This window comes from Myotis yumanensis, unplaced genomic scaffold (genome assembly GCF_028538775.1).
Source record: "Myotis yumanensis isolate MYYU_CA2020_CCGP unplaced genomic scaffold, mMyoYum1.0.hap1 SCAF_4, whole genome shotgun sequence".
Classification (NCBI taxonomy): Eukaryota; Metazoa; Chordata; class Mammalia; order Chiroptera; family Vespertilionidae; genus Myotis; species Myotis yumanensis.
Window position 1 is genome coordinate 78,468,896 of NW_027223755.1, and position 22,346 is coordinate 78,491,241.

Genomic DNA, 22,346 nt, shown 5'->3' on the forward strand with positions numbered 1-22,346 from the left:
ATCGAGGAAAAGGTTTGCAAAGCAATGAATAGTGTGATATCTAATTGATTGATAAAATAAAAGGGAAAAAAGTCTGAGCCCTTATTTACCATGAATATTTTAATCATTAAAAGAAGTTCCAAAGTACCTCTACTTAGGTTGTACAGTATTAGGTTTATTCTGGTGATCTGAGAGGAGTAAGTCTGCCCGGAGACCAAGCTTACCTGCGCGGGCCTGGGGGCCAACGGAAGCCTGGACCTCGAGCCCAAGGGGCAGACGAGCGTGGGGGTAGGGGGGATGGGGCCGGGGTTGGTCCCACTGCTCTGGGGCCCCCTGGAGGGAAGGAGGGAAGCCCAGCCCCGAGACAGGGAGACCCCGACGGTGGCCCAGAAGAGGAAGGGGAACCGGTGGAGGGTGAGTGGAGGTAGCTTCACGGGTGGGGAGGGGGCAGACACGCAGAAGACACCCTCTGCTCCCCAGGGCTAAACATAACTCGTTGAGCTGTTGAGCCCACAGGGTGGTGTCTGGGGGTGGATGGCCTGGTTGGGGCCCATCTTTGGGTCTGGAAAATGTCACTGACTTTGGGGTCACGGAAGGTCTGGGCAGAGGAAGGTTGACAGCGGGAGGAAAGGCCTTCCTCTCCAAGGTCCAGACGGTTCCCACCTGGTCTCTTCCCTCTTCCAACCCAGGTTTCCTTTATGCGCCCACCTCTTTACCCCTCAGCAGTTTCCAGGTGTCTCTGGGGGTGCACAGGGCCTGGGGAGGTGACCGGGCTGCACTCAGGCTGTTTCAGGGAGACTCCCAGAGGGAGCCCGGATTGAGGATCCTCTCCCCAAGCCCGTGGTTCTCAGATGCTGTTCCTGGACTCACGGAGGAGTACGAAGCTTTTCTGCTTCCAGTGTCTGAGGTCCTTCTATTTATTTTTTAAATATATTTTTATTGATTTCTGAGAGGAAGGGAGAGGGAGAGAGAGATAGAAACATCAATGATGAGAGAGAATCATTGATTGGCTGCCTCCTGCACGCCCCCTACCGGGCATCGTGCCCACAACCAGGGCGTGTGCCCTTGACTGGAATCAACCTGGGACCCTTCAGTCTGCAGGCTGATGCTCAATCCACTGAGCCAATCTGGCTAGGGCCTGAGGTCCTTTTAAAATAATTAAAACAGTCAATGATAGTAGATGACAGGTTTGTTTTTTTTTTGTATGCCCTTACAAAATAAAAAATGGCCATCCTTCTGCTATTCTCTCTCCCTTTCTCACACATGCACATGAACACAGCTATTTGAGAAAATCTCGGGTTCCATTAAATTTCACATTTGTAAATCACTGAGCTGAACTGCTGGCCAGTAGGGGCTGGTGAAGTGGGAGAGGCAGCTACGCGTTTTTCTGGTCCCTGGTCCTCACAGACTAACTGTGGGATCCTGGACCAGTGGAGCCTGCTCTCCTGCTCTCTGTTTCTTCACCAGTACAAAGGGCTCTACAAATCCCCTCTATATTAAAATGTCAGTGGTCGAGTCTGGCCTATATCAGTGCATTTCCAAAATTGTCCAATCTCAGCACTAAGGGCTGTTCATATGCATGCGGAACCCTGGCCTATCCTCAGAGAAAGGTGAACAAGGCCCACCTCACTGGAGAACAAGGTTGGGGGTAGAAGAGGGGTTGCGTGGGGTGGGGAGTGCAGACAGGAGGTGGAACACTGGGTGGCCTGTGGTAACCCCAGGCTGGGGAGAGGAAAGTACTGTGTCAATATAATGTGTTTATTTGTTTCTCTCTGCAGTAGTTACCAAGAGCCTGCAAATTCCTGGCCTCCCCCCACCCCATCCTGTATTGTTCCCATTGACCTAAAATGGGCATGGGGCGTCCAGTAAGTGCACAGTTAATTTTTGTGGAGGGAATGGATAATGGTTGGTAGCTGGGAGGTCTACATGGAGTGGACAGACAGGATCAAGCTGAGCTTTGCAGAAGAGGTGGGATTGAGAAGGTCTGGAGGAGCAGAGAGGGCACCCTCAGGGAAGGACCCCAGGCATGGAAGCTGCAGATGCTTGGGGGGGAGGTGTTCCAGGACTAGAGGGAGACACGAGGGGTGTCGGGGAAGGAAGGGTGCATGGTTGGGAAATTTTGTGAAAACTGAGAAGACAAGGAAGGCTGATGAGCTGGGAGCAGGAGAGAAAGGGAGAAGCCAGCATGAGCTCCTGGCTATAGTGTGGGCGATGGAGAGGATGACTGAAATAGGGACAATGCTCAGGTCAGTTTTATTTATTTATTTATTTATTTATTTAAAATATATTTTATTGATTTTTCACAGAGAAGAAGGGAGAGGGATAGAGAGTCAGAAACATCGATGAGAGAGAAACATCGATCAGCTGCCTCCTGCACACTTCCCACTGGGGATGTGCCCGCAACCAAGGTACATGCCCTTGACCGGAATCGAACCTGGGACCCTTGAGTCCACAGGCCGATGCTCTATCCACTGAGCCAAACCGGTTAGGGCTGCTCAGGTCAGTTTTAAACAAGTTGAGGTTTTTGGGAATAGACAGGAAGGGGTACAGACCATCAGTTGAAAATGTCCAGGGTACTCCATCTCATCCAGAACATGGGGGTCAATGTGTAGCCATGACTCCTACCTGGAGAGTTTTATAGCTGGGACTCAGCACACTCTGGTTCCACCTATTTCATAATTGTAAAGCAAAGGGAACCGAGGCCCTGAAGTTCAGGCGACTGACTCATCAGTAGACCTGGAGGGTGGAGGGGAGATCAAAAGGGTAGCTTTGGAGAGAGGGAAGGATCCAATTTTTCAGGTGGGGAGAAGAGAAACTGGTAAGTGACAGAAAGGAGGAGAAAGTCCGTTAGAATGTTTCCAAAGCATTAAACATTTATAAACAGCATAGTTGGGTGGGAAGGCACCCACACCTCTGTCCTCTGCCTTTAGATTTGTTTTCTTTTTTCTTTTTTTTAAAAAAAAAATATTTTTTTGATTTTTTTTTTTACAGAGAGGAAGGGATAGGGATAGAGAGTTAGAAACATCAATGAGAGAGAAACATCGATCAGCTGCCTCCTGCACACCCCCTACTGGGGATGTGCCCTCAACCAAGGTACATGCCCTTGACCGGAATCAAACCTGGGACCCTTCAGTCCGCAGGCCGACACTCTATCCACTGAGCCAAACCGGTCAGGGCTAGACTTGTTTTCTATAGTGATCAACAGTTCTCAAAGCCTCAAAGACACTCCTGGTCCCAGCTGCAGTGAGGGGTGTCTGTATTGGGGACCATGGAGAGGCCCTGATGCGTGAGCATGAGCAAGTGTGCTTGCACAGGATGCAGAGAGGTAAGAGCAGCACCTTCACTCTGAGGACCCTGTCTTCAGTAGCCATCATGCACAGCTTGAATCCTTGGTGCTGCCAAGCACTGCCTGGCTTATACAGGAGTCTCTAGGCCTGGCTATGGGCATGACTTGGAAAGAAGAGCTGTTCTGTTGCCTGAGGGTGCCCCTCATCTCCCTTGTCATGTGTCTCTCTCACCTCCTGATGCCTCCCTTCTGCACTACCAAGTGGGCAGGGTCATCACAGTGCTATCTGGATACATTCTGACCAGGCCTCCCTCCCTGCAGCACCATGAGCTCCTACTCAACTCCTCTCCTTCCTCCCCATGTTCCTCTCCACCTTGGGGAAAACTCATTCCTCAGGGCTGCCAGGCTTGGCAAAGGCAGAGAAGAACGCAGACTAGTTGAATACATTTTCCCTTAGACTGTGAATGGCCACTAGCCCCTTTTTCAACAGGAATATTTGAATTTTAGGAGAAGCCCATCCCCTTCCCCTTTAACCAAGCACTTGAGTCCCAGCACTGTGCTTGACCCTTCAGTACGCAGTGTTTCATTTGGCCCTCCCAGTGACCCACTGGGCATTATATCCTCCCTCTTCCAAATGAGAGACCCAAACTCCTGAGAGTTTCAGCAAGCTTCACGGTTACACAGCTAGCAAGTGATAGAGCAGGGATGACAGTCGAGGGCTTCTAAAGCCAAGTCCAGCCAGTTCTTATCGTCTACATCTCAGGTGCTCATTCAAAAGAAGGCATCTTTAAAAAAAAAAATATTTTCTATTGATTTCAGAGAGAAAGGGAGAGAGAGATAGAAACATTAACGATGAGAGAGAATCATTGATCATCTGCCACTTGCACACCCCACACTGGGGATGGAGCCTGAAACCCTGGCATGTACCCTGAATGGGAATCTAACTATGACTTCCTGGTTCATAGGTCGATGACGCTCAATCATGGAGCCACAGGGCAAAAGAAGGCATCTTTAATGACAGGTGGTGGTCAAGGAGAAGATATGAGGGATCCTTAACTAAGGGCCTGACCTCCAGGCCTAGAGGATACCTGGGGCTTCAGGAAGGTCTCTGAGACTTTTAAACTATTTGCAAAACTTGCTCTGTGCATATGATCTGCTCATTTTTCTGCAGGCGGCTCCTCCTGGCCAGGTGGACCCCTTCCCATCTAAACCCAGTGTCCTGAAGCAAAAGGGCCAGTCACTGAGTAAGGGCACTTCAGACCTGGTCTTACCTCCCCCTGGTCCTCCTTCTGAAATCTCAAAAGGCAAACAGCTGACTGAAGAGGGCGTTGGAGAGGTTCTTCTGTGGGTAATAACAATTGAATGGTTAGAACTTTAGAGCTAGGAGAGATTGCGGACAGCGTAGTCCAACCTCCTCATTTTACAGAGGTGGAAAAGGGGACCCTACATGCCCAAGGTCATCATCCAGTGACCCAGTGGCAGAAAAGGTCTATGTTATTTTAGGTCCACTGAAGAGGTCTGTAAGACTGTCAAGTTTATTGAGGCAAAGAAATCAGCATTCACTGAGCCTCACATATGTGCTCGCATTTCCTTAGATGCTATCTCCTTGTACCACATGAGTACTGGGAGTATGTGCGCCCACCTCTTGCCCTCACTTTTCCCTTACACAGGTGATACTGACTTTAGAGGACAAAAACATAAAGGGCTTCACATGGGCCATAGCCCCCGCCTTGACTGCTTTGGGCTACCTGCTCATACTGCTGGTCACCGTCTTCCCCTTCTGGGTGCGCCTTGTGAATGAGGAGTCCCGGGAAGTGTTTTACAGTGGCCTGTTTGAGAACTGCTTTCATATCAAGTGCTGGAAGCCTCGACCCTTATCCAGTAAGGAGGGATGGAGGCAGGGACTGGGGAGAGATGGGGCCGTTGCAGGAACTGGGGGTGGCAGACGACAGGCTATAATAATAAGGGCATTTTTCTCTGAGTCTCCACTCCTTTGGGGTTAAAGGAGAGTAGGCGGCTGGGAGGGGGTTAATAATGCCAGGCTGACACCAGAGTCAGGAGCCAACGTGTCAGGAGCAACAAAGTTTATTTCTGGGGAAAGGAGTGGCCCAACATGTGATAAGGGGGGGGCGGGATCCTGCCCTCCTCTGTGAGGCTCTCCCACCTCTCAGGCTGCCATTGGCCCATCCAGGCAGCACCCTTTAGGCACCACTCCTAGTCGGGGGAGCAGCCTGGTGAGCAGAGCCTCCACTTGTCCCCTTGGCCACACACCTGTCCGTCTCTGGTGGCAGCTCTGCAGATACTGTGCTCAGGCCTGGGTACCACATTATCAAGGAGGCACTTGAGACCATGTTTTATAAGGAACTTGGAAATTTCATGATGGTGTCTGTCTTGGAAAAGAGGCGACTCTGGGAGACCAAGGAATTATCTCCTGGTGATAGGAAAGAAGAGCCACGTTGGGGAAGAAAGGCCAGACTGTGTGAGCTCTTTGATCCAGGGTTCCTCAACCTTGGCACTACTGACGTTTGTGGTTGGGTAATCTTTGATGTGGGGGCTCCCCTGTTTCTTACAGGTTAATAACACCCCTGCCCCTCTTCTACCCACTAGATACCAGTAGAATCCTCCCTGCATTAGTTGTGGCAAACAAAATTACTTCTTGGCATTGCCAAATATCTCCCATGGCGGGTGGGGGTTGTCTCTGGTTTAGAAGCACTGTTTTAACCCAAGGGTAGATTCTAGAACTCTGGGTCTTCAACAATACCTTTGTCTCTTTGTTCTACCCCCAGCTGTCCATTTCTGCATGCTCAGGAATGGATACAAACTCATTTTAACATGGGTCTGAATCATGCCAACAGTAGGAGAATAAGACACCCTGTCTTTAAGACTCTGGCTCTGTTATTTCGGGTCTGTTTCATTACTTCTATTAACCGGGATAATTATAGGGGTTTCCTGCAGCGTTCAGAACATCTTGACTTTCCACCAGTGACTTGTACAGTGTGATCAATACAGATGTGATTCCTCATGTTTCCTTGTGTAACAAATTTTATCACCAGGGTTTTATTTTAATACTTTTTTTAAAAAAATGATTTTAGGAAGGGAGTGGGATAGAGAGAAACATCAATGAGAGAGAAACATTGATCAGCTGCCTTCTGCATGCCCCTTCTGGGGATCAAGCTCACAGCCTGGGCATGTGCCTTGACTGGGAATTGAACCAGTAACCTCTTGGTTCATGGGTTGATGCTCAACCACTGAGCCACCCTGGCCGGGCTATTTTATGTTGTTTTTAAAAACCACCATTTGTCCATCTAAATTTTTTTGTTTGTTTACTTCCATGTCATGGGGAACACAATGGGGCCAGAGCATTCTTGGGGCCAAAGTGGCAGGGTCAGAACCCTGGTCCCAGACCACATATTGGGGAGCTCCAGGGGCCATCCCTGCCAAGGATCTGGGGGGCTTCGTGGGCTCTGCCCTTTGGGGTCAGGTTGCCCAGCACTTGCCCACTCTCCCTCCCCTGCAGTTTACATCATCCTCGGCCGAGTTTTCCTGCTGTTTGCAGTCGTCTTGTCTTTCCTCACCACCCTCACCATGGTGTCTTTTGCATCTCAGCTCTTTCCAAGGACCTGGAAGCAAACTTTTTTACCAGCCTCCATCAGCTTCTTCACAGGTGTGGGGCAGGCAGGCAGGCAGGCCATGGGGAGGGTCTGGGGAGGGCTCCAAAGGCAGGTGGGGAGTTAAGGGGAGGGGAGTGGTCTCTGCGATGTTAGGAGAGAGGATTTGAAGGCCCCTCTCTTTTGTGGGCTTCTCTATGAAGTAGCCCGCCCTCATACCTGCCCCCTCAGTATTTATGACCCCTTTCTTTGGGGCTTTTCAGTTCTTCATACTTCCAGCTAGCATAGTCCTTGCCACATTGAATGGGGTCATTTGTCTGGTGGCCTTTTACCATAATCTCTATCCCAGTGGCTGGCCTAGAGTCTAGAATAGAATTCTAATGTAATTGAAATATCTGATATAAATAAAATATAAATGTTTCTTAGATGAATGAATGGAAGGGACTATCTCTGTCCTTTGGAACCTCTGACATTAAGAGGTTGACCAAGGCCTTCCCCTGCCGTGAGATGAAGGGGCTGGAAGGCTTATGGTGGGAGAATCAGGTTGAGTTTCATCCAAAGCCTCCCACCCAGAGGGCCCAGGCTGAGTCAGCTGAGGTCATGAGCACGGAGGGCACCCAGGAAAAGGATTTCTGATTAGGGAGGTGAGGCACACGGGCTTTGAGATGAGTTGGGAAAGAGGGCAAGACAGGTATGTGGGGTGGAAGTTATTGGCTCTGAGAGGGCAAGGTGTGCCAGCAAGAGAAAGGAGCCTCCGTGCAGGAGCCACACGGCTCTTTCGAATTAAGTCCGAGGAAAGGCTGGAGTGAAGGCAGAACCGCAGGAGGAGATTAAGCGGACTTCCCTGTGACCCTGCAGGGGCTTGTGCTTTCCTGGCCTTGCTGCTGCACGCCCTGGAGATCCAGAGTCTGAGGATGCAGCCCCGCCCGCCCCAGTTCTCCGTGCAGTGGCCTTACTATGTCCTGGGCTTTGGTATCCTTCTGTTCATAGTGGCTGGTGAGTGTCCTGGAACTGGTGCCCCTCTCCCTGCCCTCGGTCTGGTTTCAGGAGCCTTGCTCTAGAGCTGCGCTGTTCAAAACGGCAATCACTAACTACATGTGCTATTTAACTTTAATTAATTAGAATGAAGTAACATTAAAAATTCTGTGCCTCAGTCATACTAGACACATTCCAAATACTCAATAACCACATTATTCGGTGTCTAGTGGCTTCCTTACTGGATGGTAAAGATACAGGAATTTCCATTGTCATAGAAAGTTCTACTGGAGATCCTAACCAGAACCTAGCCAGAGAACATGGCAAAAGATCCTGGACAGAACCTGGCTACAGAACTTCACTGGAGAACCTAGACAGAACATGGCAAAAGAACCTGGATAGAACCTGGCTAAAGAACCTGGTGACAGAACCTGGCTGGAGATCCAGTTTCCATGTCATTCATTCTTCGCCGACTCCGTCCACACCTTTGGGGATCCCTGGACCCACTGGGGTTGGACCCCATTTGCCCGAAGCCGGTCCACCTGGACTTGAGACTGGCGCCTGAAGTCTGAGAAGAGGGTTGTGGTAGCCTCCGACCTGTAGCTGGTGGGTCAGAAGCACTGGTAATAAGCTGGGCTTGCAATTGGTGTCGGAAGTCTGGGGAGTAAGAGTGGCCAAGTTTTGTGGGGCTGATATCTCAACCTGTGGAATCTGATGTTATCTCTGGGTAGATAGAGTCAGAATTGAGTTCAATTTTCAGACATCCTGCTAGTGTAGGAGAATTGCTTGTTGGTGTGGGAACACCCCACCCTCTCCCTCCCAACTGGAATTGGGTCCAGGGACACAAAAATGCATACCTGCAGCAAAAATAAGTACCCACAGGAAACTTGTTAGTTGGCTTTTATTTGTTTGGGAAAACTAAAAGATATTTACTTACTTATAAAATCTTTCAGAAAAATCTTTCAAAATGACATAAAAAGAAAACTTGGAGCCAAATTAAGACTTTGCAAGTAGAATAACAATTTTAATAAAATTAGATTACATATAAGAATATATAACTGAGAAACTACTTATTAGAAAGAATGATGCTGATTTTGGATTTGGAGTGGATTATCTAGTTTGTGGATTTGCAGATTTTCATTTCCCTTCTCCTTTCATCTCTTATTGCCTGATGCTGTCAATTTTGTTGCTTGGCAATAGCTTGACAATTTTTTTTTGCTTGTATCATTTCACTCTTCTTCTAGAAGGAAAGCAGAGAAATGATCAATATTAGTGAAAAGCTGGATGAATCAGTCTCATTTAAAGAAATAAGTTAAAATCTTGGCCTAGCTACCTTCCCATTCTTTTCAATGCACAGGAAATACATGTGTATTGAAGTGGTTGCCTCTAAGAGTCACAAATACTAAATCCTATCCTCTAGCCAGCATCATCCATCCATACCTATTCAAGCATTTCCTGGTTTAGTAGGTGCCCAGACAGCTCTGGGTGAGAAGTTTAAATTTATTCGTTAACAAGAAAGTTTCTTCCAGGTCACTTTTTATAAAAACTTCCTCATTCACCTTGGATATTTAAGAACCCAAGTTGTCAAAGAGTCTAAGCATTCTCTCCAAGTCTAAAATCTGTATAATTCCACTGTGTGTGGTAGATGTTAAATAATCACGATGAAGATGGGAGACAGAAGGACCAAGTTCTCTTTCTGAGAGTGTCTTGAGAAACGTGAGACAATCCCATCTGCCTTTCCCTGCCAGATTGTAAGAATTACGCATTTAAAGTGTTGGATAAGCACCATTCTGACTGCTAGAGGAAGGTTTAATCACAGTGCCAATTATATGCAATCCATGGGCTAACGTGTTAACACATGAGAAATTGCATTATCCTTCAGTTCCTCTGTTCTTTGCACTGGATCAGGAGGAATGAGCTCTCAGGTTAGCAAACCAGTTGTTCTGTACAGTACTTGAACTGTACAAGTCTCTAACTCTTAAGGTAGAAGTCTTGACATTATGTCTGCAGTGGTTTTCTTCCTTGTAAGTCAGATTGATTCAAACTAATCAAATTTTATTTGACCTGTTTTATTTTCCAGGCTCTCTCTCTCTCTCTCTCTCTCTCTTTCTCTCTCCTTGACAGAAACATGGAGAATTATATTTGATATCTGGGTACTGTAGCCTCATATAAAATTAAGCATAAAATTAACCATCACAGTAACAAATAACTTACCAGGAGTCAAGATGTTGACAATCTTGTGGGTGGGAGGGAAGTACAATGCTAGAGCAATATGGTAAGTGTTATGATAAAAGCACAGGGTGCTAGGAGACCTGGTCTGCTTTCAGGGGGCTGAGTGTAGTGCTAATGCAGTCGCCATTGTATCTTTAGCACTGAGTATAGCGCTGAGGAAGTCTTCCTCGAGGTGACATTTAAGCTGATCTGGACCTGCTTACATATAAACATTCCTGAGAAGGGAGAGGGTAGAGGGAAATGAGAGTTGGGTAGATTGCGGTTCACCACACAAATTAGTAGAAAGAGGATAAAACGAGGATCCCACAAATTTAACCAGTATTCACAGACACTGCTCTGTGCAAAGCTAGAGCCTGTACTGAATACTGGAGGATGAAAAGATAGAGCTTAATTTCTGCCTGGAGGGACCCTGTGATCCTACACGACCAAAACTCACGCTAACTACAGTAGGAAGTGGCTGGGGTTTGCTGGGAGGCTTCTGTTCCAAATATTTCTCCACTTTTTACTAACCAAGTAACTTTGGGCAGTTAATTCGTTTCCTTTGAGTCACCTAATAATCATGACTCATAACCTCACCACTCAGCTTTCTTTTCCTGTGAAATGAAGATTGTAATATCTTCCCTGCAAAGATTTTTGTCAGTTAGAGAAAGTACTTAACACTTGCCTAGCACAGTGATTGGCACAGAATATCTGTTGAACAAATGCTGCTGCTGTTGGTGATAATACTATATATACATGAAAGCACCAAGAAAGGTATCTCTAACAGTGGGGAGCATGGGGCATTTATTCTTTGTGAGGAACTGTAAAGGCTGAATAAGTTGTCAGCAGGTAAAGATCTAGGATCATTCTTGACTAAGTTGCCTGATTAAACAAAAGAACAGGATCAGAAAGTTCAAGACGCTTGACCAGGGGTTAATTCTCAAAAAAATAGTTCTCAGGGGAAAGGAAAAGCTCCTCAGGAAGCTGTTGCCACAGGCGAGGGGAGAGCCACGGACTACCTGGCCCAGGACTGTGGCACATGCATCTTTTGATGTGAGAGAGACAAATCGATTGGTTGCTTTGACCCTCTGTCCTCAGGACGACACTCTAACCACCGAGCAACCGGCCAGGGCAGGCTTTTGTTTAAGTCTAGATGTATAACATCTGAGGTAGATTTTGAGCACATAGTACCCAGTAGTACATCTTTGAAGCTTAATCTCATTTTAAAAATCAAAATGGCATTTGTCAAAGGGAAGATCTGTCTTTCACAGTGTATCTTCAAGTATAAAGCCTAATGGTCTATAAACTGAATTGTCTTAATTTTGCCACTTTATTAAAGCTGCCATTGTCTTAAAAAACACACACAGCCAGTTCAAAAAATAGATTTAACTGAAGTGACCCATCCACATTTATTACTTTAAAAAGAGCTTTGCTAACACGAATATAGTCTTTTATTCTTCCAGTAGATTTGTTTTTTCACAGAGATGTAGCTTGTAGCTATTTACAGTACCTAAATGCCTATGATATTTGTAGCCTTGTATAAGGTAGCAATTGGGTAGAATATGTATTATATAAAAGGAGGTCATATTATAGCAAATTTATCAGTTAAAATAAAACTAATTTTATTTTTTCATGAATTATCATCCATTTTCTGAAAATTCATGGTGAGTTTTTTTGTTGTTGTTTTGTTTTTTTAATTTATTTTTAATTTTCACTGCATGCTTTTCTTCAGATTTCCAAGGAAAAAAAAGTAAATATTTTAACTGTGATTTTTTTTAAGCCTAAGTGAAATACTGTATGTTTGTTGTATTAAATATATGTTGTTCCCAAATTTAAAAAAAAAAAAAAAAAAAAAAAAAAAAAAAGAAAGTTCTACTGGATAGCACTGCTCTAGAGCTTCAACCCTACCTTCCATCCTTGTCCTTTCCAATTCTTATCCTACTTGACTTGAGAATCAGACTCTTCCAAATTTTCATACTCTCCCTTATTCATAATATCCTGGTTCCTAAGGCTTTCTAGTCCTATCTCTATCTCTATCCTGAAATCTAAGATCCTATTCCTCACCCTACCCTCTTTTTTTTTTTTTTAAATATATTTTATTGATTTTTTACAGAGAGGAAGGGAGAGGGATAGAGAGTTAGAAACATCGATGAGTGAGAAACATCGATCAGCTGCCTCCTGCACATCCCCCACCGGGGATGTGCCTGCAACCAAGGTACATGCCCTTGACCGGAATCGAACCTGGGACCTTTCAGTCCGCAGGCCGACGCTCTATCCACTGAGCCAAACCAGTTTCAGCATACCCTCTTTATCTTTACATACCATCGCCATCTAGGTTTATAGTCCCAATTTTGTCTCTATTGTCTCTGCCTGCTATGTTAACCTGACCCATGATTATCATCTATTTTTAAAAATGTGTTTTTATTGATGAGAGAGAGAGAGAGAGAGAGAGAGAGAGAGAGAGGAAGGGAAATGAAGGGATGGAGGGAGAGGCAGAGAGAATGAAAGAGAGAGAAACATCAGTGTGAGAGAGACACATCGATAGCCTGCCTCCTGCACACCCCCTACTGGGGTTTGAGCCCATACCCAGGCAGGTGCCCTAACTGAGAATCGAACTGGTGACATTTTGGTGCATGGAATGAAGCTCAACCAATTGAGCCATACTAGCCAGGGCATGATTATAGTCTATTTTTAACTCAATTTTATTATACATTGAATATATAATAAAGAATATCCTATATAACAAAAGGCCAGAGAACGCAATGGCATCACGACCATAACAACTGTTAGACCAGAACCACCACGGCCCCTCCCCGGGCTGGCCCTGCCTGCCAGCAAGTGGTTAGGGGAGATCAGGTAGGCAGACCAGCGGTTAGGGGTGATCAGATAGGCAGGAAAGTGGTTAGGGGCGATCAGGTACACAGGCCAGTGGTTAAGGGTTATCAGTTAGGCAGACAGCCCCTCGCTGGGCTTGCCCCCGCCCCCAAGCAAGCAGTTAGGGGTGATCAGGCAGACAGGCAGAGAGGTTAGGGGCATCAGGCAGGCAGGCAGAGTGGTTAGGGATGATCAGGCAGGCAAGCAGGTGAGCGTTTAGGAGCCAGAGGTCCTGGATTGCAATTGGACATCCCCGGAGGGGTCCCGGATTGAAGAGGGTGCAGGCCAGACTGAAATTCCCCCATACACGAATTTCATGCACCAGGACTCTAGTTTATAATATAACTGTAAGATATAAGTACTAAATAGTGATTAAAAATAAACTGCACACCCATATTTCCACTATATAGTTTAAGAGGTAGCCATATTTCTTAAATGTTTATGTACACCCTTATTTTATGTAGCACTGAGAAAGAAAAGTTGATGCCAAGTTTAATTCTAAGATGCTATAGCTTATAAGATACATCCTCATTTCAGAGATGTTAATCTTCCCCCAAGGATATTTTAAAAATATATATATACAATATGTATTTAATATTTTTATTGATCTCAGTGAGGAAGGGAGAGGGACACTTCAGTGATGGGACAGAATCATTGATCAGCTTCCTCCTGCACACCCCCTACTGGGGATGGAGCCTGCAACCAGGGCACATGCCCTGACCAGAATTGAACACTGACCTCACAGTTCATAGGTTGACACTCAACCACTAAGCCACACCAGTCGGGCTAGAGGATATTTTTTCCACTGGTTTTTAGAGAGAGTGAAAGGGAGAGGGAGAACTCTCCATGTGAGTGAGACACATAGATTGGTTGCGTCCCGCACGTGCCTCTACAGGAGTGGGAATCGAGCCTGCAACCGAGTACGTGCCCTTAACTGAAATTGAACCTTCGGTCTGTGGACTGACACTCTCACCACTTAGAAAAACCGACTAGAGCTGGAACTTGACATTTTCTCTCCTTTTAAATCCTCACCCGAGGATATGTTTTTATTTATTTTAGAGAGAGAGAGAGAGGAAGGGAGAGAAACATCGATGTGAGAGAGAAGCTTCAATTGGCTGTCTCCCTTATGCAATCCAACTGGGGATTGAACCCATAACCTAGGTATGTGCCCTGACTGGGAACTGAATCCACAAAATTTTTGTGTATGGGTGAAGCTTCAACCAACTGAGTAGGCACTTAAAACTTTGATTCCAAAACACACACACACACTTGAATTCCCCTCTAAGAATTGCTTTATTTGCAGCTCCCCTTTTAAATGTGTAGTATTTTTTGTTGTTATATTTCAAATATTTTCTAGTTCTCCTTATGATTTCTTCTTTGATCCCTGAAATTTTTAAAAATTTTGAAGCACAGAATTTTTATTGTTTATTATTTTAACTTAATTTCAATTTGATGAGAGATCATGGTCTAGATAATCCTAATATTTTTGGATTATTGAGACTTGCTTTATAGCCTAGTTTGAGGTCTGTTTTCATGTTGAATGCAATCTTTTATCTTTTTAATAAACATCAGACCAAGCTTGTTTATTGTTTAAATCTTGTCAGAGGCTTACCATCTTTTAGTCTTCAAAGAACCAGCTTTTAGCTTTATTGAACCTTCATATTTGATGTTTGTTTTTTATTAATTAATTTTTACTTCTAATTTTGAACTTCCCTCCCTAAATTTTTGCATTTATTCTGCTACTCCTTTTTAAACTTTTAAAATCAGGATCTAAGCCCATTGATTTAGACTTGTTATATTTTACTAGGGAATTGAACTTTTTATCATTATCCTTTTTATTTCTAGTAATGCTTTGTTGTAAAGTCTGTTTTATCTAATATTACTGTAGCTACTTCTATATTTTAGGTTAATATTTACCTGTTATATTTTTAAAACCTTTTACTTTAAAATTTTTTCTGTCATTATGATTTGGATATCTTTTATAAATAGCTTTTAACTGAATTTTTTCATCTAGTCTTATAATGGTGTCTTTTAACTAGAGCATTTAATCGACTTACATTTATTGTGACTACTGATATATTTGTATTTTTTCTGTCACTTTAATTTGTATTTTCAGTTCTTTTATCCTCCTCCCTACTCCCAAATCTCTTACTTATTTTGGATTGATTGAATTATATGTATATAGTTCTTACTATATTTCTAGCTTCTTTAGTTCCAAAGGCAGATAGTCATTTTTACATATAAATAGGAATTAGAATGTTAAGCAAACACACAATTATTTTTGACATTTTAAAATGCTTACTTAACAAAGTTGAAAGATAATCAACAGTTATTCTCTACATAAATAATAAAAGGACCCCTTCAAGCTATATGCCATTTTGTCCAATGTTTTAATTTCTTGTTTTTTTAAAAATCCATACATTTTATGCATTTAATATTTGTTTGTTTAAATTTAACCACATATTTACTAATTTAGTTGCTCATCAAACCTTCTTAGACCTTTTATCTAAGATCATTATCCTTCTGCTTGAAATACATTCTTTATTATGCTTTTTAATAATAGTGAATTACAAAAACACTCTCATAATTGGTTGCACATTAAATAATATATTATTTAAGAATGTATATGTTTGTAGTAAATACTGTCATCATAAGTTTCATAATAAATGGCTCTGGAGGGGAGAAAAGATGAAGGTATCAGGAAGAGCCAGATAAGGGGTGGGGTGGGGGGAAGGAGACTTCAAAGATACTTAATGTTCAACCATATTTCATTAATTTTGACAAACCAATTTTTTAGGAATAAAAAAGCACATAACTTCAGATGCAGCACAAATTAAGAAAACATTTTGAATAATTTTATATCAATAAATTTTAAAACTTAGATAAAAATGTATAAATGTATAGAAATATATAAATTACTAAAATTGACTCAAGAAGAAATAAAAATACCTGAATAGTCCTATATTTTTAGAGTTTCCTGAAAAAAGGATTTGCATTGCTTCTGCCTGGCACACAGGTGCATAATTAGCCTATGATCACAAACAAAATACATAAATATTGTGAGTTTATCTATGAATGCACTTAACAACTAGCCTATATTTATGAATTCTTGGTCCGCACAGGTACTTTGAAGTTCCAGTTTCATATGACAGACTTTTATTAGATTCTCCTCTTGAGAAGGCTTTTTCTGCTATTTTTTGTGCCCCAAATGGCCAACAGAATGGTAAATCAGAGTCACCTGGGTTGAGTGTGTCTCTTCAAGGTGAAAGCTAATTGTGTCCTTGCTTAACACTCTAATTCCTATTTTTATTATGGTTTTGGCTTCTAAGAAAATTTTGCTCTGATGCCAGCTTGATGATGCATTTATAAAGACATTTTTCTCTTTTAATCTTTATTGCTGAAAGTATTACTATGTCTTCCTTTTTCCTCCGTTAACCTTTTCCAGCCCGCTCCTGTCCTCCCCACCTCCCCAAGCCCTCACCACCCCGTTGTCTGTGTCCATGCATTATGCATATACCAGTATACATACAAGTTCATTGGTTGACCTCTGCCCACCCACCCTCCCCTGCCTTCCCTCTGAGGTTCAACAGTCTGTTCATGCTTGTATGACTCTGGTTCTATTTTTGATCATCAGTTTATTTGGTTCATTAAATTCCACATATGAGTGAGATCATGTGATACTTGTCTTTCTCTGACTGGCTTATTTCGCTCAGCATAATACTCTCCAGTTCCATCCATGTTGTTGCAAATGGTAAGAGTTCTTTTTTATTGCTGTATAGTATTCTATTAATACTATAAATGTACCATAGTTTTTTTTTTATCCACTCATCTGCTGATGGGCATTTAGGCTGTTTCCAAGTCTTAGCTATTGTAAATGGCGCTGCTATGAACATAGGGGTGCATATACTTTTTGTGATGAGTGTTTCAGGTTTCTTAGGATATATTCCTAGAAGTGGAATACTGGGTCAAATGGGAGTTCCATTTTTAATTTCTTTTTTTTTTTTTTAAACATATTTTATTGATTTTTTTACAGAGAGGAAGGGAGAGAGATAGAGAGTTAGAAACATCGATGAGAGAGAAACATCGATCAGCTGCTTCCTGCACATCTCCTACTGGGAATGTGCCCGCAACCCAGGTACATGCCCTTGACCGGAATCGAACCCGGGACCCTTCAGTCCGCAGGCCGACGCTCTATCCACTGAGCCAAACCGGTTTCGGCCATTTTTAATTTCTTGAGGAAACTCCATACTGTTTTCCACAGTGGCTGCACCAGTCTGCATTCCCAACAGCAGTGTACTAGGGTTCTCTTTTCTCCACAACCTTGCCAACACTTGTTGGTTGATTGGTTGATGATAGCCATTCTGACAGGTGTGAGGTGATATTTAATTGTCATTTGATTTGCATCTCTCAGATGATTAGTGACTTTGAGCATTTTTTCATCTGTCTCTTGGCTTTCTGTATATCCACTTTGGAGAAATGTCTATTTAGGTCTTTTGCCCATTTTTAAAAACTGGATTGTCTTCCTTTTGTTAAGTTGTATGAGTTCCCTATATATATTGGAGATTAACCTCTTATCAGATGTATCGTTGGCAAATATGTTCTCCCATGTAGTGGGCTCATTTGTTATTTTGATGTTTTTTTGTGTTGTTTTTTTTGCCGTGCAGAAGCTTTTTATTTTCATGTAGCCCCATTTGTTTATTTTTTCCTTAGTTTCCATTGTCCTAGGATAGTGGTCGGCAAACTGCGGCTCGCGAGCCACATGCAGCTCTTTGGCCCCTTGAGTGTGGCTCTTCCACAAAATACCACGTGCGGGAGCGCACGTACAGGGAATGTTGTGGAGTGAAAGAAGATGTGGTGTTGAGGATTGAGAAAGGTATGTTGAGATGGTTTGGACATATAGAGAGGATGAATGGAAGGAGGTAGATGAAACAAGTATACAAGACGAGTGTGGATGGGAGATTTGGAAGGGGTTGACCTCAGTGAACGTACCTCAATCAGATTGAGGACGTTTTTAGCAAAGGCCAGCTTAGGAGTACCCTAATTAAGTTAATAACAATGCACCTACCTATATGGTTTAAGTTTAAAAAATGTGGCTCTCAAAAGAAATTTCAATCGTTGTACTGTTGATATTTGGCTCTGTTGACTAATGAGTTTGCCGACCACTGTCCTAGGAGATGTTTCCGTAAACATGTTGCTATGAGAGATGTCTGAGATTTTGGTGCCTATGGTTTCTTCTAGGACTTTTATGGTTTCATGTCTTACATTTAAGTCTTTCATCCACTTTGAGTTTATTCTTGTGTATGGTGTGAGTTGGTGATCTATACAAAGACATTTTTGAAGAGATATTTTATTTAGACCTTTTGTTGTTTTTAGTGGGAGTGTATCTAGTCTGCCATAAGGTTGAAAATAGTTGTCCTTTATTTTCGTGTTAACATTAATACAGTATTTACCATTCATTTAAGGTATCTCCACTTATTCTTATGAACATCAGTCCTCTTTTTCCTTTCTTTTATTTTACTAAGATCCTTAAGTTGGGCATCAAGAGGCCTGGATTTTGTGGTCTCTGAAACCTTGTTTTCTCATCTACTAATGGTTAGGCAACTGTTATTTCCAGCACTGGCCATGGTTCTGTGAGTTCATCCATCTGTTTGTATGCCTTGTCTTCTGGTGCATTCTGTTTCTCGTTCTGTCTCTATAATGCTCCACATTGGAGGGGAGTCTTAGGGAGGGCAGGTACACACCAGAAGGGGTTGCATTAGTGGAGGGAGTTTCTGACCTCTAGGGAATGAAGTATGATATCCTCTATAATCTGAGCCAAACTTTTGCTGTTCCCTAGGTGTCATCTGCCTCTTTCAAGAAGCCTGCCATAGGTGCCATTTATTACACATTTCCCAGAGTATCAGGGAGACTCAAGAGAGCCCACACTTGGAGATTCTGGAGAGTTTTGGAGGAGGACTGAGCTCAATGCAAAAGGAGATGCTGCTGAAGGAAGAGACAGTTATCTAGTCCCGGAGAGGCTGTCTAACCATCAAGCTGTGTGAGTGCACGTGTGTGGGTGGCACTCCCTTCTCTGCCAGTCTCTGCTACTTTTAATAAGCTTCTTGTGTATCAAATGAATGCTCCGCTTCCCTATACAGTGATTCTATTTTGATCATTTTGACTTTTTTTTTTTTTGGGATTTTTGAATTCTTCTGAGTCTCTTGAGTGATCTCTCTCCTTCCCTCCTCCTACCCTCTCTCCCTTCCTTTTTTCCATTCTTTCTTTTTTTGCAGGTGTTTTCAATAAAAGAAGGACTACTGTCTGTTAATCCATATCTCAAAAACCCAGCCTGGAGGGCAGGAGGGGAGGGAGTTATATTATAAAATGATTAAGTGAAATGATCTTTCATAAGACAAAAACCAAACAGAATGTAACCACTACAGGTGTTTGAGTTATATTAAAAAGAAAAAGTGATTTCCCCATACAAAAGTGTGACTTGGTACAGAAAACTTTTCCTTCCTTTTTTTTAATTCTTTAATCTTCACCAGAGGCTATTTTTTCCACTGACTTTTTAGAGAGAGTGGAAGAGAGAGAGAGAGAGGGAGAGGGGCAGGGAGAGGGAGAGGGAGAGGGTTAGGGAGAGAGAGAGAGAGAAGGAGAGAGAGGTGTGAGAGAGATAAATTGATTGGTTGCCTCCTGCCTGGACCAAGGCCAGGAACAAATCTGCAAACCAGGTATGTGCCCTTGACCAGAATCAAACCCATGGCCCTTTGGTGAGTGGGCCGGTGTTTTACCACTGAGCCACACCAGCCTGGGCCAGAAAACTTTTCGTAAGTATGTGTTGGGAGGAAGAGTTGGAGTGGTTAAAGGAGAAAACATCCCCAGGACTGAATTCCAAGGTCTGGAAGCCTGAGCCTAATGAGTCTATGCCCCCGAGGAAAACATAAAGCAATGTATTGGCATTCCATCCTTCCACCAGAGTCAGAAGCCTCCTGAGTGCACCTCTAACATGCCCTGTTCACATTCCTGATGGTGCTTACAGACTGAGGAGCGCTCAGCCTACCAGCTAGGGTGGGGGTAACTGGGGGTAAATCCTTTGGGGCAATGGGGAGGCCAGAAAAGTGATCCTAAGTAACTGCCTCCCCACTTCCCTCTCAAAAGAACACACATGTGGAAAGCTCTTAGAACTTAAGTAGTGTAAATTCAAAAACAAGTACCGGGAGCCCTGTACATCTTTCTGAAGAAATGTGATGGACGTAGCTAGAGTCAAGTGGGATCTGTTGTGACTGTTAGCGGTCATAAAAGGTTGACCTTGTGCTGTGCACCTTGGGGGTGTGCAGAGGTATCAGAATCAGTTTCTGTTCCCTAGAGGCTTACACCCAAACAGAGGAGCTAAGACATATACACCTGAAAAACAGCCACTAGGTGTTTTAATTATATTTTTTTAGTTTCTTTTCTTTTCTTTTTTTAAAAATATATTTTATTGATTTTTTACAGAGAGGAAGGGAGAGAGATAGAGAGTCAGAAACATCGATGAGAGAGAAACATCGATCAGCTGCCTCCTGCACATCTCCCACTGGGGAGGTGCCCGCAACCCAGGTACATGCCCTTGACCGGAATCGAACCTGGGACCCCTTAGTCCGCAGGCCGACGCTCTATCCACTGAGCCAAACCGGTCTCGGCTTTTTTTAGTTTCTTATATTTCTCTCCAAAAGGTATCTTGGGAATTTCTTATAGTGATATGGTGACAGCCTAGTTCCAGTCATCTTGCTTATGTTCCTAAAAAAACCCATATAGGAACTATAATTATCAGTTAAACTAGGAATAGAGAAAATCTGCAAACTAAAATATGTAATTGTGGCCCAAACTGCCCTACACCAACAGAGCCAATATGGGAAGTCACAACTGGAAGAGTGGCATGGTGGGTACAGTGGGGGTGGGTCAGACAATATATAGGGGTTGTAGTGGTAGCAAATTCCAAAACTCACTAGCAAATAGTAACCTTCAGGTGTCTGAGAAGAACCCACTTTGAGAGGGAATAGCTACGAATAGGACAGAGGAGAAACATGGGACATGTGTGTTAGGGAGACAGAGAAGGCATGGAATGTGCATGGGAGTCTATAAAGGGAAAGTTTTAGGAAGCACCACTTGCAAAAGAGAGGAGACCACCTTGGAAGGCAAATGACAGTATCCTTTGATAGCAATGACTGATGAAGAATAGGAGGAAATGAGCGATAGTACACGCCGCCCCTTTGAACTGTTAGGATGTAAGAACCAGAGGAATCCTGGCGACATGGGAACTATATATTAAAGAAAGTATCCCTCAATGTAACAGTGGAAGAAAAAGCCCTCATACCGAGAACCTGGGAATGTTCTGCTACCTGACTCTTTCCTCAGTATCCATCTGCAAATAGCTGTGATCCAGAAAAATCAAACTCATTAAAAAGAAGAGTGAAACAGCAGTATCAATACAAGAGCATTATAGGAAAAAGCAGAAAGAGAAGCAAAAGTCTGGCTATGAAGAAAACTCACCAGAAAAGTGTTATCACAAAGTAGAGGACAATTAAATCCAGCACCAGGGCAGGCGAAATAAACACCCATTGACTCACTGGGCTGTAAAGCCGCTAGACCAGCGGTTCTCAACCTGTGGGTCGCGACCCCTTTGGGGGTCGAACGACCCTTTCACAGGGGTCACCTAAGACCATCGGAAAACACATATATAATTACATATTGTTTTTGTGATTAATCACTATGCTTTAATTATGTTCAATTTGTAACAATGAAAATACATCCTGCATATCAGATAATTACATTACGATTCATAACAGTAGCAAAATTACAGCTATGAAGTTGCAACGAAAATAATTTTATGGTTGGGGGTCACCACAACATGAGGAACTGTATTAAAGGGTCGCGGCATGAGGAAGGTTGAGAACCACTGCCCTAGACCGAGAGGGAGGCGCAGTGCCTGGTGTACGTCTGCAAAGCCCTCCCCACAGAGGGGAAGCAGGTGGAAAGGCATGGAGGCGCTAAGGGGCCTGGCGACCGAGAGCCCCGAGGAAACCAGGTAGCCAGGGAAAGAGCCCCTCGCGGTCCCACGGGCCCCTGGACGGTGCCTGGGGATGAACGACCATCGAGTCGCCCCGACCTCCGAGAGTCCTAGAGAGGAAACGGAAGAGACCCTCCCCTTACGCACCTGTCTGACAGCGTTCGCCTACTTCCGGTCCTCGGAGGGCACTGGGGAACTTGGCGCGGTTGCGGGGCCTTGGGTGAGAGTCGCGTTGGGGCCACGAGGCGCGGTGGTGGTCGGGGCGCCGGGGCCGTGCGGTGGTGCAGGTCGGGGACCGCGGCGGGGCTGACGTTGCGGGAGGCGCGGCTCCTCGGAGCTGCCCGCCGCGCACCTAGGCCTGGCGGCGGGGGTGGAGTGACGCCCG

General features: G+C 44.0%; 3 protein-coding genes across 7 annotated transcripts in view; all 3 read left to right on the forward strand.

The window, feature by feature from the left end:
• The window catches only part of ZNF655 (zinc finger protein 655), a 44,597-nt gene extending 25,759 nt beyond the window's left edge, over window positions 1-18,838 (forward strand). Inside the window, exon 5 of the transcript XR_011471225.1 lies at window positions 18,770-18,838. The gene's annotated coding sequence lies outside the window, so the exon portion shown is untranslated. The remainder of the gene's footprint in view (window positions 1-18,769) is intronic.
• TMEM225B (transmembrane protein 225B) lies at window positions 1,827-19,387 on the forward strand. 2 transcript variants are annotated; one of them, XM_070412629.1, is made up of 6 exons: window positions 1,827-1,844; window positions 4,936-5,146; window positions 6,783-6,929; window positions 7,732-7,869; window positions 18,770-18,970; window positions 19,206-19,387. In XM_070412629.1, exons 1-5 carry the CDS (start codon window positions 1,827-1,829, stop codon window positions 18,937-18,939), a joined length of 684 nt encoding a protein of 227 aa, XP_070268730.1. In that variant the 3' UTR covers window positions 18,940-18,970; window positions 19,206-19,387. The 2 variants fall into 2 exon arrangements, with proteins under 2 accessions (XP_070268730.1, XP_070268729.1); XM_070412628.1 differs by having other exon boundaries at window positions 18,770-19,387.
• A 2,744-nt stretch (window positions 19,388-22,131) lies between these two features.
• Window positions 22,132-22,346, forward strand: part of ZSCAN25 (zinc finger and SCAN domain containing 25) — a 40,235-nt gene continuing 40,020 nt past the window's right edge. For all 4 annotated transcript variants that reach the window (XM_070412612.1, XM_070412613.1, XM_070412609.1 and 1 more), the window contains exon 1: window positions 22,132-22,181. The gene's annotated coding sequence lies outside the window, so the exon portion shown is untranslated. The remainder of the gene's footprint in view (window positions 22,182-22,346) is intronic.